This window comes from Uloborus diversus, chromosome 1, assembly GCF_026930045.1.
Source record: "Uloborus diversus isolate 005 chromosome 1, Udiv.v.3.1, whole genome shotgun sequence".
Taxonomy (NCBI): Eukaryota; Metazoa; Arthropoda; class Arachnida; order Araneae; family Uloboridae; genus Uloborus; species Uloborus diversus.
In genome coordinates, this window is record NC_072731.1 from 208,627,504 (window position 1) to 208,646,262 (window position 18,759).

The window sequence follows — 18,759 nt, forward strand, 5'->3', positions numbered from 1 at the left end:
GCAATCCCAATTTAAAACTAGAACGTTGAGAAATGAGGGGGGGCAATTCATTTCTCTTATTAGCATTGATAACTGAAACAATATCTGATCCCTTAGCTAATTAGTGCTTGATATACCTTGTTTACTATTGTTATTTCACTTCACATTGTCATCATGTGTGCTCTTTTTCCATTGTTACATTTTAATGGAACTCTTAATGTTTATTTACAAATTGATAAACAGTAGAACTTTGTTTGTCTGGATCAAATTTGTAACTTAAAAAAAAATCAGGTAGATAATTTCAAGTTATGATGACTAAAAACATAACTGTGAGTACTTAGTGGCTGATATCCAGGTTTGGGGCCCTTTTCCTATCACAGAACTATATAAAACATTTATCACGTGTAATTTTGAATCCCCTTCAAAGCCTCCATGGTCATGGGGCCCCTTTGCAATTGTGACTGTTGACTTGAGGCATGGTAAATCTGCCAGATGCTGAACTTTCTTACTTTGATTAAATATACAGTTCCTGCATAGCTTGTGCAATGAATTATGGTACAATAGGTGGGCCATCTCACAAAAAAGTCAACTGCTTGTCCCGCACGTGACAGTTCATATCCTCATATAAATAATAGCGGATGATAGCGTAACCCGCTTGTTTCAACAATGGAACTTGAGCCACGGCATGATAATTTGATAATATGTTATGGTAATGTTTAACATGCATGGAAATGCTTAATTGTGACAAGGCTGAACTTGATCCAGTAACTTAACTGTGTTACTGGTGATAACATTACGGGCGATATTCTAGTATTTCATTCAAAAATAATACTTTTAAAGAGTAATGACAAAATTTTTTGCTTAAGATGTCACACATAAGTTTGTAATTTGTTAACCAGAAAAAATTAAAATAATTTTTTAACTTATTTTGAATGACATATGAGGCGCCATGTGCGGCACCAAGTGACCGCTTTCTGTGGAATGGCCCTATGGGACCCCAAATCCAGAATGCTCGGGACTGCTATCTTTCTGGATTCTGACTCAAAAATAATAAAATCTCCCCCATCGTGCAATATTTGTCTTTTTTTTTTTCGGGTTTCATGATTGTTCGCAACAAATTTCTTGCTTAATCTGAAAGTACACTTCAAAATGCTACCACAAAAGTCAGATATTCTGCAGTAGTATATGGTCCGCAAATGCTGATTTTTTACTTTTATGCTATGTGTCGATCAATACAAGAAATAACTCTCATTTATGCTAAAAATAGCTTTGTACATTTGTTCAACAGACTTTGCATTAATACTTCAGGAAAGAAAAAAAAGGATTATCATTAACCGAAAGCCTGTGTTAAAAGATTGCTGCAAATAACTGTTTAGCACTCATTTACACATGACACATGGCATCGAAGAGAGGTAAAAATGAGCTGAATTGAAAGAGATGTATGTGTTTTCAATAGGTAGTAGCCTGGGTTGGCAAAAACACAGGTTATTACATAGCATGTGTTGATCACTAAATTTAGAACCCCTGGTACAGTTTCAAACTATCAAATTATGAATGTGCCTTGGTAAAGCATTCCAAAATGCCATATACTTGAGTCATAATTACAACTATAGGACTACCAAATGAGTTCATTTTCTCTAAACTATCATTTTTGACTATGAAAACCACTTTTGATGACCTCTAAAAAATCAAAGGACCAGTTTAGAGAAAAAATAAAAGTGATTTTAAACATCTTTCATGCAGCTTTTAGGGATATGAGTTTCAAAAAAATTAAAAGTGGTCGAGCGCATCCATCCGTTGAGCCTGTATGGATTAACCCCTTTTCTTCCTCCTGGAGTTAACATTTACAGTCTAAAAAAACATTGGTGCCATGACTTTCCACTGCCGCCCCCTCAGAGAAAAACAAGGAATTGTACTGATATGCTATTAAGAAAAACTCTTGTTTTGTATCGAAGTAATTTTAATCTGGTAGTGATACCGAAGTCTTCCATTTTGAAAAGATTTTCTTTTTGCCTGCAGTAACATGTTAAAATGATAATTTTCTTACTTGAAAAAAAGTTTATTTTTTCCCATTTCAAAAGGGTTAATTTGCCGCCACTAGAAAAGTGCCGCCCAGGGCGGAACACCTGCGCCGCTCCACCCTTAACTACGCCACTGCATATGAAGCACCCTGTATGCTTGTATTTTCATATCTATTGTTGGTTCATATTATTTTTAAACAGATATCCTTTTCTCCCATCAAAACCATTTATTACACACTTCATTAATTTTTATGTGTTGTTTTTTTTATCAATTCAATCTAATTCTGTCCATTATTTTCAGCACGATTGAGTGACATTGTATTTCATCAAGTGTGATATGTTTCAACTATAAAGACACAAACCTTCCCCTACACATGCATCTAAAAAAGTTAATCAAAAAGATTTTGAGAAATTAGGCTGAAGAACAATTTTCCTAAATTTCCAGACTTAAAACAAAGCACTGTCTTTCCTCAACTGAGCCAGTCAAGAAAAGTCAATGTGAAGTGTCTATTGCTAAAAACCCTGACCTTTGTTTTGTGTGTGTGTATCTCCAATAATTTTGTACAGTGCTGTACATTCAAGTCTGACATAGTGCTAATATTTGCTTATTTTAATCTAAACATCCTTTAAAAAAAACTTTTGCTGGTTGTCATCAATGCGTGAAAAATTTACAACAGTGTTCATAAGCAGTTACGCTTTTTACAGAACTTCAGTTTCTTTGGTTTCACATGTCCTTCAAATTGTTCCTTGTTTTTTTACAAAGCAATAGGTATTCAAAGGAACTGGTAATATCTAACATATTCGAATTTTGAAACTGAAACACAATTTTATTATTCACAAAGGCATTTCTGAGCCTTACGCATTTTGTTACTTGCTGTAGTCTACCTAAAGAAAATCGAGACATTTTATTCAAAGGATTCTTAATAGAATATTATAAGAGCTTTGTTGTTTTCATCAATACCATGAGTTTAAAAATCGTCTCTATTTCTTTCCAAATTTTTAGACTATCGTGTGCATCATAAGATTTACTGAACATTGTCTAATACTGTAAAAGTAGGGTTAACATAATTTAAAAGAGAGACCTTCAATTACTTCTTGGCACTCTCCACTTTTCTAATGATGAATGAATACCTTGCAATCGGACCAGTGCTCACGTTTCAAAATTCACAAAAGAGTATTTCAAAAACAAATGTGCAGGAAGATACAGAGGTATCTGTGTAGTTAGTTGGATGTTGTGTTATGTGCACCTGTTTATGAAATTACGTTCTTGGTAAGTTAAGTTTATGTAATTTTCTTGATTCTAACTTGAAAAAGCCTGGTGTCTGAAAAATCTTCTAAGCACGAGTTCTAGTGTAAAGGACATCTTCTGTTTTATACTTTTCGAACACTAATTTCAATGTTTACTCAAACCGTCGCTCTCCGAAATATTGCTTGTCTAGTGTTTATAGAATAATTTTGTGTCAAAACTAATGTAAGAAGTAATAAGAAGTGAAAAACATTTAACTCTTTTACTTTCTGATTAACAGCATGTTCAAATATTTGAGTACTAGGAGAAAAACTTGAATACGTTTGACCACGGATTGTATGGAAAGGCAAAACATACGGTTTATTGGCGGAAATGGGGACATCTATTAGTTTTCAGGGATGTCAGCTTTTGCAGATGTCTGTTAGCCTCTAAATTAAGCAGAGTCATAGAGCGGAACACACGCATCAAATCAAATATTTATTTTCCCCCCTCAGATTGACTCGTCTTAACTGGACATTTGCCCATTCCATATAATCTGTGGTTTAACTGTCCATCTTTGCGAAAATCTTGTTTTGGTGCAATGGCTCATCATTCAAAGGCCTATGTTGGTGAGAAACGCCATGCTTGTGAACTTTGTTCAAAAGCGTTTTATCGTATATCGGAGCTTAAGAAACACAGAAGAGTCCACACTGGCGAAAAGCCGTATTCGTGCGAACATTGTTCAAAGACATTTTCTCTCACTACAAACTTTAAGACACATTTAAGAGTCCATACTGGTGAAAAGCCGTATTCGTGTGATTATTGTTTGAAGGCATTGTCTTCGAGTTCGGACTTAAAGAAGCATTTGAGTGTCCACACAGGTGAAAAGTCTCATTCGTGTGAACATTGTTCAAAGTCGTTCACTCAATCATCAGATTTAATGAAGCATATGAGAGTCCATTCTGGTGAAAAGCCGTTTTCGTGTGAATATTGCTCAAAAGCGTTTTCTGATGGTTCAAGCTTCAAGAGACACTTGAGAGTTCATACTGGGGAAAAGCCCTATTGTTGTGAATATTGTTCAAAGACATTTAATAATGGTTCAAACTTTAAGACACATTTGAGAGCCCACACCGGTGAAAAGCCCTATTTTTGCGACTATTGTTCAAAGGCATTTTCTGACGCTTCAAACCTGAAGCAGCACATGAGAGTTCATACTGGCGAAAAGACTCATTCGTGTGACTATTGTTCAAAGGAATTTACTCAATCTTCAACTTTAACGAGTCATATGAGAACCCATACTGGTGAAAAACCATATTCTTGTGAATGTTGTTCAAAATCATTTTCTCGGGCTTCAAGCTTAAAGCAACACATGAGAGTTCATCCTGACCAAAAGCCCCGTTCGAGTGAATCAAGTTTAAAAGCATTTTCTGACAAATGAAGCTTGATAAGACATGTAATAAACAATGCAATGAAAATTATGTTTCCTATATGAATCGTTGTGAGATATGGCTAGCTGGAATTTAATCCATGTTGATCAGTTTGAATTTAGATTTAAAAATTGTTAATGGCAGCTTTTTCATGTCTAAGACCAGACATCGGGTGTCTAATCGTGCAAAAAAATGTGCTTTTTTTACTGTCGTTATTTGTAACAGACAATGAATAAATGAATATGGAAAAAAAATGCATCTGTCCGTTTAAACAATAATTTCAAGCCTGGCCAAATTTTAAGAAAAGTATAAAATTTAAATACTTGTCTCCATGTGGCAATGGCTAAGCATGAAAAACCTCTCTTCCGTTACTTAACATAATTCAGGGGTCTGGCCAGAGGATATTTGGGTCCGTTAACGGACCCTTCACAAAAATCCGATCAACCAAAACGGACCTTTCACAAAATCTCGATCAAACAAAACGGACCTTTCACAAAATCCCGATCAAACAAAACGGACCCTTCACAAAATTCTGATAAACAAGATCGGATCTGTCAAATTGTTTATTGAAAGAGCAAATCTGAAAGCAAAATAACGCATATTTCTGTGTATAAACCGATAATTTTTGGAACCTTTTTTTAAGTCAAATTAGAGGGATCAGCTTATACAAAATCGGCTAATTTTGGAGAAAAAAAAAAAATCGGCACTCTTGGGATGCTCCTGCAAGCAATAAATAATTGCTACTGCCAAATAAATATAATGGTTGTTTGTTTTATCACAGCTAATTATCAGCGGTGTTTTTGTAAACTTTTCTGAAAAGGCATTGGTAAGCACTTTTCTCCTCTCATGATTTAATAAACAATAATAATATATATCTGCGAAATGAACTTAGAACTGCAAAGGGATAGTAAGGGTGAGGAAAAAATATGATCGCTTCAGATAGTGTTACCAACTTCAAAATTATCACCACTTAGCGTCTGGCGTTGAACCTTTATAATGACTTGATTAGAAAATATTCTCATCATTTTGCCAGCTTGTCAATATTTGCGTTTTTATGGTGCGGGTGCTATGTTTAATTGTTATTTTGGGAGAAAATTATATGGGTTTTGATTTTTCGATGCTGACAAGGATGATTAACTTTAAATAAACTCTTTTAATTACAGTTTTTTTTTCTTTAGATGTCTACATTTTGAAAAATGCAATCTTTTAACATCCGATATGAGAATCATATTTTGTTCTTTTTTCAAGCTAACTTCGCTTTATTATGATTCAAATAAATGAAAAGTCTCTTTATTTCTGTTAGAACTCTCATTTCAAGTTTTTAAAGCAAAATTCCATTTTCTGTTATGAGTCGAAAATTAAAATGCTAAATAGCTGGTTGATTTTTTTTTATTTTTTGGGTCAACTGTGTCCACATATATTAATGATATGTTTATCATAGGACTCTAAAATGCAATTTTAAAATAATTTTATCAAAAATATTTCTTTTACAAGCCGTTTTTATACTTTTGATGCCTTCACTTTGAGAATTGCGATCTCTTTGCATCCGCTATGGTAATCCGATTTTTCGAATTTTTAATGATTATTACGCTTTGTTAAGAGGTAAACAATTGAAATATCTTTTTATTTTTGTTAAAATCACGGAGTTTATAAGTTTTAAACGAAATTCTGTGCTTTTTAAGAGTGTCTTGGGTCAAAAAGTTGAATGCTGAACCCTATTCTGAATTTTATTTTATTTATTTATACTTTTGTTACAATTATTTTAAGTACTGTACAGAAATATATCTAGTATAATTTAACATAATGCAGAATGGTAGATAAATATTGATACTTGAAAGAGCGATGCTCCCCCCCCCCCCCCCCCCGCCAAATATCAGAAAAAAATCCAGAATGATTTTCTTGACGTAGAAGAGGAAAACACTCAACTTTAAGTTTAATTGATGCAGTTTGTGCCACCTCTAAATTCTAAAATTTCGTTTTAACAAAAAAAAAAATTGCGAAATTTTTGTTTTTTCACAAAATTAATTCATTTTTCACAAAATTATTTGATTTTTCACAAAAAACGGACCCTGTGAAAAATCCTGGACAGACCCCTGTAATTCCTAAGTTTGGCGACTTTTCCTAAAATTTCAACTGACATCAAGGCCTCATTTTTTTGGACAACGGGGACACGAGGGGAAGTAATTTTTGCATTCAGAAACATATGTTGTACTATGATCCCCAGTAGCAGAATATTTTTCAGCAGTCTGTGATACAGATTAAAAGCTCAAAAATAGTCTGCAAAGTAAATCAGCATTAGATTAGTTGCAAGTTATACTTGATAAGCCTGAAAAAAAATCTAAGTGAAACCATTTTTTTCTTCTCATTTTGAAGCTTTGTATCTTGAGGCACAGGTAGCTGCCGAAGCAAGTACTTCTGACCTCTCTGCCATTAAGGGCTCTTGCTTAAATTTTGGTGCCTCTTCTTGTTTTTTCATTTTGTTAAATTTTATTTTATTTGCTTTCTAGCGATACCTGCAAGGCTTTGCCTGTAGTGGAATATTAAAAGGTCATTCGCCTGTATATTTACAAATAATGTGTATTATGCATAAAGATTTTTTAAAAATCTCTTCATATTCACGAAAGATTTGAAAACTTAGCATGTAGCTTAGCAGAAACCAACAAAAGCCTTAGAAATATTTTTAAAAAGAAAGAAAATTTCTCTTCCTTGCTTAAAAATGCAATATAAGACTTTTTCCAAAATTTAACACAATGGAAAGATTGTTTTGAAAGCAATATTTTAATAATATACTGAACATATGTCAATAAAAACAAAGAAAATAAAAACAGACAATATTTTCTTAACAGTTCAAATATTTTAATTTAAATCCTTTTCAATAAAAGAAAAGGACTGATTGACAAAAAAAACACGTTTTTAAAAATGTGAAAAAAAAAGGTGGTAACAAAATTATTAAAGAGAGTAAATGATGTAACCTTGGTAACATACAAATTTAATTTCCACTTTGAAAGTAATATCCTTTTATCTTTAATTTTTGATTTTATTCGCTATGTTGTACGCTTGTCACTGAATTTGGTGCATCATTTTCGGCTTTAAAGCAAATAAGACATTTTTCCAAAATTAAACACTGTAGAAAGACATTGTACTCCAATTTTTTAATAAATTATTAAGAATAATTCTATAAAATCTAAGAAAGTAATAGCAGACAACTTTTTCAAAACAATTAAAATATTTCAATTTCAATGTTTTTCAATACTAGGGGGCTCCGCTCGCTGCCGCTCACCAATCCCTATAGATTGCTTCACAAGCTCATTAGATTCGTAAATATTTAAATCACCAATTGGAAAGAAACAGATTAAAAATGCATTATGAGTTCCCTTTGGAACAAAAAGCCCCTATTCCCCGAGTTTCAAAATAACTTGTACCAACTTGCAGAGCTGTAAGGCTAAAGGGTTCCTGATGGTTGCAAAACTGCAGTTTTGTATGTTTGATAAGTCGCTTTCGTATTCATAGTCTCTAGTAATATATTTTCTCTTTAGCTCGGGGCTTGAACTGAGTTGAGCCTAAAATTTTCTGTTAAATTCGAAACATTTAAAATTTGTGAATAAGAAAGAAGAAACAAACGAATATAAAAGACATAACTATGGCAAAGCCAAATACAACATCAATAATTTGAATGGAGATGAGATTTTACGAACTTGATTAAAACAGCTTGTACCTTTTTTCACTTTGAAGATAGAAGCTTAGTTTTTCGACCATAGGTCGAGTTAGATCTAGAGTAAAAAAAAGCTGCTCTTTCCAGTGGTGTCAAAAAGAAAACTGTGGGACACTTCCTTCACTTTTTACTGATAGATTCAATGAAGAAAGTAGTACCTAAATTTCAGCTAAGCCTGAAAAAATTCAAGCTAAAAACACAAATAACTCCCGCCGTAGTTAAGTTAATGGAAACAAATTGCGTAGAACATGGGAAATTCCACCCTTTCCAACGATGCATAATATGTGCAAGTAATTTTTACCCCTTTAATAGGCAATTTACGCGACATTTGAACTTAAAAAATTAATTGCAGAAAAAACTAATTCGTTATTTAAAAAACAAAACCCCAGCTGCCAGCAATTTGGGCTCGAAGTGAGTTTTCTGGCCGCAGACCCGCCACAGACTTCCTTTCAGAATTTCTTTGATCCTTATTTTTTTTTTTTAAATATTTAGAGAAAATAAAGGTTTGGATCGCAAAAATAAGTGCGTTTTTGAGAATGTTAAAAAAAATAATTAAAAAAGTAATGACACAAACAGACTAAAAGACATGACTATGGTAATATACGAAAGTTAATTTCCGTCTCCAAAATAATTTACATTTTTCTTACATTTTTGATTTTATTCTCGAACCTATTCATTTAGAATTGTTTGGCTTGCTAAATGAAAGCCTTGTATGTTGGTTTTCTTTAAACAGTTACTACAGCTCTCCTAATACTTCTGAAACTTTGAACAAACTTCATATTAAGCAGAAAATTCCAGGCTTTCGAATGACTTAAAACTCAAAGATGTGAATGAAATACTCCCCATAGTATCAAAGTTATGTGAAAAATAGGCTTAAATTGGAATAGAACAAGAACAAAATCGAATTTTCGAAAAATTGTTTCGAGGTGCACTATGCTACAAACTAATTTTGTGCCAAATTTGATGAAAATTAGCCAAACGGTCTAGGCGCTATGCGCGTCACCGATATCCAGACTTTCAGCTATATTATTAGTAAAGAAGATCTTTTTTGTTTTGTTTTATTTTCTGCTTCATTCTGAACTGGTAAGGACACGGCTTTGCCAGTAGTTGAAAATTAAAAGGTCATTCGGTTCGCCTGTATATTTACAAATAATAGATGACGAATTTCTCGCCAATTGGCTATGTTCATTCGCTCTCCCATTCGACGTCATGATCATTTGGTACTTTACTTGTCCATCTTATGATAATTTTGCTCTGGAAAACGTTCTTAAAATTGAAATAGAAAAAGAACAAAATCGAATTTTCGAAAAATCGCTTCGAGGTGCACACCCCATGCTAAAAACTAATTTTTTACCAAATTTCATGAAAATAGGCCAAATGGTCTAGGCACTATGCGCGTCACAGAGATCCAGACATCCTGACAGAGGGAGATCCAGGCAGAGAGACTTTCAGCTTTATTATTATAGTAAAAATTGTAGTTTTTCACTTGAAATTCAACAGATTCAGGTAAAAAGCATTTTTTTTTTTTTTCAATTCAGAAATAATATGCAGACCTCTTCAAGAATTTGTGACGGTTGTTGCAGCGCCATGCTGTTTATGCTACTGGACCATGCTCTTTCAATTATACTACTTATTGAAAATGTTTTCATCATCATGCTGTTTTATGATTTCCTGTAAGGCTGCATTCTAAACACTGGCAGAACCGTTAGAGAAAAAAAGCGTATAGTGCTCCTCAACATTGTTAACGCTCCTCCATGTTCGTGTCCGCCATAGGCGGATTTAGGACCAAGTTCCTGGGGGGGCAGGATTTTTTTTTTTTTTTAGCAACATTTTTAAATTGCCCCCCTCCCCTCCCCCATGTTTTTGGTCTGTTTTCCTGCGATGCATAAGGCCATGCTTTTACTCTTTTTTTCTTTGGTGTGTCGTTTTCATTAATGTGTGTGTTCTTACTGTCCTTTTTGAATTGACCTTAAGAGAGGTGACTGGTATCAAGAGAGTGATGCAGGGCTCCCTTCTAAGTGGGATAAAGAATATCTCCAAATTTAGGGGGTCCGGGGGTTTCTCCCCCGGAGTAAATTTTGTAAAATGGATGTAAAATTGTGCATTTTGAAGCCTAATAAGGGTTAATTGGAAAAACAAAAATCTCGGGGAAAAAATAGATAATTTTTTTTTCTTAAGTTTTATGATTTAAATGTGCTTTGTGATGTAAGTTAATACTTTAAAAGAAATGCTGTATAGGATTAGAAAATATGTAACATACTACTTATTAGAACAATTCATAATTTATACACTTGATAAGAAATAAAATCGAAGCACACTTTGCTTAGGAGTTTCAAAGACTTGTCTAATTATTTTCAAGGTTTGGTTGGTTAGATTGGATGTTTTAGCCCAAGAGCCCTAGTAGGTTATACTGTGTCAATTTTTTTCAAGGATTTTAGAACATTTAATAATTTAAGGCACTTCATTTGCACTTTCCAATCTCTGAAATTAAGCACTAGATTATACAGTTGTACAGTGTTATTCAAACTTTGTAAAAAAAAAAAAAATAGCTATTTTAAGTTTAAAAAAAAAAACTATAGAATTCTCTCATTACAACAACCTTTTTTTTAATTATAAGCAGTGCAGAAAACGAAAAGGAATAGAGGTAGTGTATCATTTTTTTCGGGCTAAACGGATTAACAATATGCAGTAGAAGCAAGATAAAAGCAATCAATACAAAAGAATTTCCAAAATACTGCATTCGGGATTAAATAAATAGCAAGATATGAAACATGTGAGTCACAAAAATTTATTTCAAGTAATATGTTACATACGTAAGAACCATGATTTTTACACTTTTGATGCACGATGTAGCAAGGAGCTAAATTTGACATATTTTGGCATTCTTCCCCCTACCATTTGTTAGAAATTTAAAATTTAAGGTTTGTAGCCACGCTTTTCCAAATATTCAAGGTTTTCAAGCACTTGAAAATGAAATTAGTTTTTTCAAGCACTTTCCATTTTTCAAGGAACAAATCATGCAATTTTTTTACGAGTTACGGACCCACTTCAAAGCAGTGGCCCGAAGCTATAGCTTGTTTATCTTATAGGCAAATCCGGCCTTATTACCTGCAGATTTTTGTAATTTTTACGAAAGTTCGTCAGTTTTTATGGTTAAAGGATTTTTACAGTTTTACCAATCTGAACGTGTGAATCCAGAAGGTTCTTCAAAATCTTTCGTCTGTAACAACACAAAATATCTAGTTTTTGAAATCATGCAAATTGAAAATAAACATTCTGAAAAGAAAGAAAACAAATCATAACGAGCAGATCGTTCTGTTAGCACAAATGGTGGAGGGGGGGTTCCCTTTGTTTTAGGTTCTAATTTATAAATAATCGTCAATTATTATAAGTGTTGCAGCTGAATGCATAGCTCGTTTTGACTATATTTTCATTTGTATACTTGCCCAAATGGTTTTCAGTCCAAAATAGTGAATTTAGGCATATTTTCAGCACCCCAGTGACAGTTGTACTATTTGTATTTAATGTTCTTTTTTTTTTTTCTGTTCTCCCATCAGAAAAGGACATTCACACTCCTCTTCATTTTCACTGAACTATTCAAAAAAATTTAAAAAAATGATTTTTTGTTTTAAGATTTTGGAAGATGTGTTGTTACTATTTAAAGTCCTCCCAAAACTGGGGGGCATTGCCCCTATGGCCCCCTCCTATAAATCTATATTCTATTCTCTATATTTTAGATGGCAGGTATAGTTGACCACTGAATCATAGAAAATTTGAAATTCTAGTTTCGTGATAGTGCAGTCTCGTAAATTTTTCGCAAACGCAGTTTTGCATTGTCTAGAAATGTCGTGTAGCTCTAACATCCGTGTTTGTGAGAAACAGCATTCATGTGAATGTTGTTCGAAGAAATTTTCTACAGGTTCAGACTTGAAAAGGCATTTGCGTGTCCATACTCGGGGAAAAGCCCTATTCGTGTGAATATTGTTCAAAGACATTTTCTGACTCTACAAGCCTAAAGACACATTTAAGACTGCATTCTGGTGAAAAGCCTCATTCGTGTGAATATTGCTTAAAAGCGTTTTGTACTGCTTCATACTTAAAGAAACATTTGTGTGTCCATACTGGTGAAAAGCCTTACTCATGTGAATATTGCTCAAGAGCGTTTCCTGATGATTCAGGCTTCAAGATACATTTGAGAGTTCATACTGGGGAAAAGCCTTATTCGTGTGAATATTGCTCAAAAACGTTTTCTGATGGTTCAAGCTTCAGGAGACACCTGAGAGTTCATACTGGGGAAAAGCCTTATTTGTGTGAATATTGCTCAAAATCGTTTTCTGATGGTTCAGTCTTTAAAAGACACTTGAGACTTCATACTGGGGAAAAGCCTTATGCATGTGAATATTGCTCAAAAGCGTTTTCTCACTCTACAGGCCTAAAGACACACTTGAGAGTTCATACTGGGAAAAAGCCTTATTCGCGTGAATATTGCTCAATAGTGTTTTCTGATGGTTCAGTCTGAAACAAACCTTTGCGTGTCCATACTGAGGAAAAGCCTTATGCATGTGAATATTGTTCAAAGACATTTTTTAATTCTAAAGGCCTAAAGACACATTTGAGACTGCATGTGAATATTGTTCAATGACATTTTTGGATTCTACAGGCCTAAAGACACATTTGAAACTGCAGGACTGCCACTGACGACCCTAAAAGCACCCTGAAGAGGTGCAGACTATGGTGACTATTTTAGCTTAAATTAAGACAAAATAACTATTTTAAAAAACTGCTACTATTTTAGCCTATAAACGACTAAAATGTACGAAATACGATAGATGTTGGGAAAAAAGAAAAGGTTCATCATCAAGCATCTTCAGCAGAACTTATCAAATTTCAAACTCACTAAGGTCTGACAAGTTATGCGAAAAGTGGCCAAATAGTTTAGAGTGGCCTTGTTTATTTCCAGGGATAAGTAAAACAATATGTTTTTTTTTCCTCTTGGCACCATCTGACACAGGATGCATATTGTTTGCTAAAAAGAAGGAAGATTGGTAATTACAATCTTGTGTCCCTTGTGCTTCGTTGTATGGAAGGAAGTTGTTAAGATTACTCAAACAAATGCTCTTGATTCAATTTCAAAAAATGCTGATTAAATAACGAAGCTAAGTTTAAAGGCGGCAAAAGTGACTTTTTTTAGGTTTCTCTCAATCATCAACTTCTGGTGACCCTGCCAATTTTCTCTGCTTGATGTTCACTGCGGCTGCAATAGTTGGACGATGTTATTTACTGAACATAGATCATTCAGCCTTTTTATAATTATCTTTGTTGTGCATTTTTCTTTTGTTTAAAATACTATAGTGTGTTGTCAACACTTACTTACTTATGGGTCAAACCATGTAAAATCATGCAAGTCATGTTGCTCACTATTTTTTATTTAAAATTTTTTTGCCTGGTAATTAACTATTATATTGAGAATCTGAAACGGCAGTTAAAAAATTTTTTAAACCATCAGAATTTTTTTTGGCAACCACTTTTCAGTAGCCGTGGAGTCGACTTCTCATAAAAATAGTACTTTAGGAAAACTGTTAGAATTTTTTGTTTATGAATGTATCAGAAAATGACCTAATTTTTTATAGTTGTTATATCTCTTTAAATTATTAACAGTTTTGTGTAACATTTGCTTAAAAATAAGATTTTCCATATGAAATTTTACATTTTTAGCATAAAAATATGAGTGGAAGGAAGTAAGACTCACTCTTTTTTTTTCCCCCCTTGAATAGCTATCTTATAGAATTATTCTCAGAAGCAATATGAAACGTCTGAAGAAAGTCCATTTATTTTATATACAGTAGACCCTTGTTTTATGCGGTTTAAGATATACGCAATTTAAGATTTGACACCTTCCTTTATTTTATTTTACGCGAATGAGTTTCGGTTTTATGCGGATGTGGCCATGCAAAAAGTTAAAATTTTTCCTCTTTCAAAATCCAAACTCCTAAAGATTGCAGATTACGCATAATCAACTGCATTTTGGCATGCTAATAATTGAGCTTGGGCCACTTGAGATATTTTATGCGATTGGTTCCAGAGCTCTTTTCAGAAGTAAAGTTATTAAACTCAAACAATTCAGAACTCACTAGAAGAAGAGCTTTTAGGAGTGACAAAGGAGGCTAAAACCGATAAGGATACTGACGTCGGTGACACACAACCAAAAACGTTCTCTTTGAAAATTTTGAGCCATTCCTAGACAATAGAAATGATCTTTCTGATTTGTTATAGTGAAGGAAGATTCTATCATAGATGCGTTAATGCTCTGCAAAGAATTACAGAGAAAAATTCTTCCAAAGAACTATCATAGCCAGCTCCTTTTTATAAACAGAACACAAAATTAATTTATGTTTTCTTAATGCATGTTGTGCATAAAAGTCGATATGAGTACACATTAAACTTATTATACAATTGGTCATCACTAGAATGAAGTATTTTGTTATCTACGGAACCAAACCCCTATTTTAACACTAGTATTAGGTGTCAATTTACGTGGTTTCGATTTACGCGGCATTTCCGTGGAACGTAACCCCCACGTAAAACGAGGGTCTACTGTAGTTAGTCAAATTTGACATGTTAGAGAAAAGATACTAAGTTTAAGATTCAATATCTGAAAAGGGACTGAAGGAAAATCTATAAAAATTTAACTGTATAACCTTCTTATAGTAGTAAATATGTGGCAAAAATTCTCTATGTGATCTCTTAATAGTTTTAGAAATATGGAGCCTCGTAGTTGTCTTAAAAATCACATTTATTTTCATGCCAAGAAATCATCATAATGCAAAATTTATTCTACTCATTATATAAGATCCTGTTTTGTGGTGTAAACTATCTTTTTTACACATAATGTATTATATTTAAATTCACTTATTTACAAATTTCACTCTGAGTTAATATCAATAAAATTTCGCTGTTAAATTTTTCATAGCCTTATTGTGGTCATTCTTTTTCACCAAGCTCTAATTTCTGCATGATTAATTATACAAAACATTAACGACACTGGCATTTTCCACACTGTCACCGAAACTGTAAGTGTTTAATTAATGTCAAATTCATTGTTATGATCACTAATGTTTTCTTCTAGTTTTTGAACAAATAATTTTGTGGCACTTTTGGGAGAGAGTGATTTACCTGGAGTAAAATCAGTAGGCAGATTTAAAGGTTTAGACAAGTGTTGTAAATAGAGATGTAAAATTTCCGGAAATTTTGAAGTAGTGGAAAAAAAACGTTTTTTTTTCTGGAAAAATTGATTTTTTTTATCAGTAAAATAAGGGTTTTTCTTAATAGCCCTTTTTTTTCTTGGAACATATAATCCAGACAAAAAAAGAGCCTTTCTGTTTTATAACTGAGAACTTTCTTGGTCTAACACCTGAAATAAGTCAAATCGTCTTTCAGCCAATAATATTGGGCAAGTTGTGTCTAATCATAACAATTATACATTTTCTATTTTAGATTGCCATTGAAACTTAAAATAATAATAGGAATTATTGAGTTTCAAACATGATTGATATTGCTGAAAAGAAAAAATAAATATGATTTCCCTTCTGTGCGATGTAACTGTCTGAAAATGAAAGTTATTGAGTTTTGACTTTTTTCAATCCAGTCTAAGTCCAAGTTCTGCTATGTGAATTTATAATAATTCGCAACTCCAACGAACTGTAGGGGGCACTGAAGTCACTGTCTAATGGCGGAATTGAAAACTAAAACAAACGCACATGGTAACGAAGAAAATGCTAAAAGTGTTGTGATTTTTGTTCGTACGTATGATTTTTTCGCTTTATTCTTTTTAAATTAATTTTCAAAGTCTTGTGGATATTCTGGCCCACGTAGAAAGAAATGAGAATTCAAGAAGCATTACTAAACGTCAAAGATTAATGCAAACTACGTAGTTCGTAGTTCTAAGCAGCTATTTCCATGATGTTGAATTCGATATTTATCAATTCTTGATAAAACTAAATAATAATTGTGGCCTGACAAGAACAACAATTAATGCTAGAAAATTCAATATGACATTACAAATTATTATCGAAAGAAGATATGACATTACAAATTATTATCGAAAGAAGATGACTTCTTTGCCTTGCTTGGCTAGCGCTTATTTTTTTTTCATTTGTAGCTGAGTTATTTCTCTCGAATTCCCGAATCGGTTCATTTAAAAATTTTCTGTTTCGATTTTTCTAATTTCTGAGTTACGATTTAATTGTGTCATGTTATGCAAATCATCAACAAAATTCTCACGGATATATGGTGGTAGTTTTCTTTTCAGTTGATTGACCATTATTTCTTTTCACTTATCGAATTATGTAATCTTACTACCATTTTATTCCACTCATGATAAAAATTAAAAATGGTTTAACTAAAAACGCGAAATCTCGCCAAGGCTACTTTGCTCGCACAATACCAAAATTATAACCCTAAACAAATTTGGCGAAACCTTTCAGCTGAGAATAAAAGGAATAAAGTAAATTCTTTCTAGGTTAAACATTTTTCATTTTGTTCTACGATAATAAATCCAAGAAAATATTTTGCATACTGTCCATTCCAACTAAATGTTGCTGTAAAATATGATTAGTTAAATTAATTTAAGATTAAAAAAACTCATATTCTTACAAATTCATACAAAACAATAAAAAATTTTACCTGGTATAACGTTATCCAATTTTGTTAATCCAGAGTTTTCTTGTTTACGCGTCCACCACTTAATACTTTTTTGAAAGAAATAAGGAAAACTAACATTATTTTGAGAAGCTCGAGAATACTCTTAGGGGACGAATTAATTTCTGTAGCTGAAAGCAAACTAAGACACATCGATTGCGTTAATAAATACTCAGAACAAACTGCCTGTGTTTACGTCAACAGACACACATGGAACTAAAACGTGGCAATGTTTTAGTTCCATCGGCTGTTTTGTAAATCACCGCAAGGTAGCGTATTCGAGCGCTGGAGTTCCGAATAAAAATTCTGTATTTTTTCAAAACTTTTTTACTTCAGTTTAAGATTTGTCCAGTTTTATGTAAAAATTAATAATGAAATAGATTCAAAGTTAGAACTAGAATTGTGTTTAAGATCTGTTTAATAAAATTGCTAAATACATTTTTTTTTTTTTTTTTTGTCTAAACAAACTGGATTTCTGCATGTATGGGGGGGGAACTCTTCTGCTAATAATTGTTTCACTTAAAGTAAAATAACTTTCCCTACGGCTTCACTGGATCCTTGAGAACCGAGGTAAGTTTTGATTAAAATTTTGATGCATTGAAATGACTTATGTATTGATTACTGAAGAATTCTAAACTGCAGCACACACCCACACACTTTTTGTAAATTTCTTCAAAAAATTGATTTAAAAAATGTAAGGTAAATTTTAAGAACGGATCAAGCTCAAAAATATAAACAAGCAGAGTCGATAATTAGCGTTAAATAGCAATTTTTGCTCTCTTGCAATATTTAAGTCTCTCACATGGTACTAAAAATATGGATTTGTCTCAATTTTAATTTAATTTTTTCATTTTGAATATATTATTTTTTTATTATTCATTTGCAAATGTTGTTTGAAAAATATATTCGCTAATATTTCTTTAATTTGATATTTTATTTAAATGTGTGTGTAGTTTGTTAAAAGGTAAAACGAAAATATAAATTTTTTTCAATCTTAATATATAAAAATCGATGTCCTGAGTGGATGCGTCTAGAAAAGCCTGTTAGCAGTGGTGTACCAAAGGGGGGGCGGAGGGGGCAGTCCGCCCCAGGCCCCGCTTAGATAAATATGGGAAAGATACCTTACATCCTTTGTCGAGTATTTACACCAAATGTTGGTCTTTTTTGTTGGTAGATGCGTCTAGGACAGCCTATCAGATTAGTAAAAAAAAAGGATCAACAGATTTAAAGATGCGCGTCAGATTAAGATAGGATAGGTTAATCACTAGCTAAAAGGGTACATTTAAAAAATCTGATGGTTTAAGAGTAACGCGGGGTGTAGGAGGGTTGCAAAGTTGCAAAAACAAGAAAATTCATTTTTATCAATATCTGACACGCTCGAGTATGTCCATGTAACTTTTTTTTTTTTTACATTTATGAATATCGGTAGACACTTTACCCACCACTGAAGTTGAGCAATATGCAACATTTTCTTCTTATAACCTAAACTACCAAATCCAATAGGCCTGCACGACACTCGAGTAAATCCACATTTAGCATCATGGGATTCCCTACTATTATTAAAATCTGCTTTAAAAAAAAAAAAAAACGCTATAATTCGAGTTCTATGAAACATAGAAGTTCCAAACACATTCTATCAGACGCGGAGAAACATTCTTTTTATTTTGGTATTAAATTTTAAAAAATTGTAACTATGTT

At 32.9% G+C, this 18,759-nt stretch overlaps 1 protein-coding gene across 1 annotated transcript; it reads left to right on the forward strand.

Moving 5' to 3' along the window:
• Positions 1-3,826: 3,826 nt before the first annotated feature.
• Positions 3,827-17,050, forward strand: LOC129218434 (zinc finger protein 678-like; the record flags this gene model as incomplete). The annotated part of the gene is made up of 2 exons (XM_054852703.1): positions 3,827-4,657; positions 16,997-17,050. Coding segments are annotated over exons 1-2 (885 nt in total), but the record flags the coding sequence as incomplete, so codon positions are not given.
• Between the last annotated feature and the right edge of the window lie 1,709 nt (positions 17,051-18,759).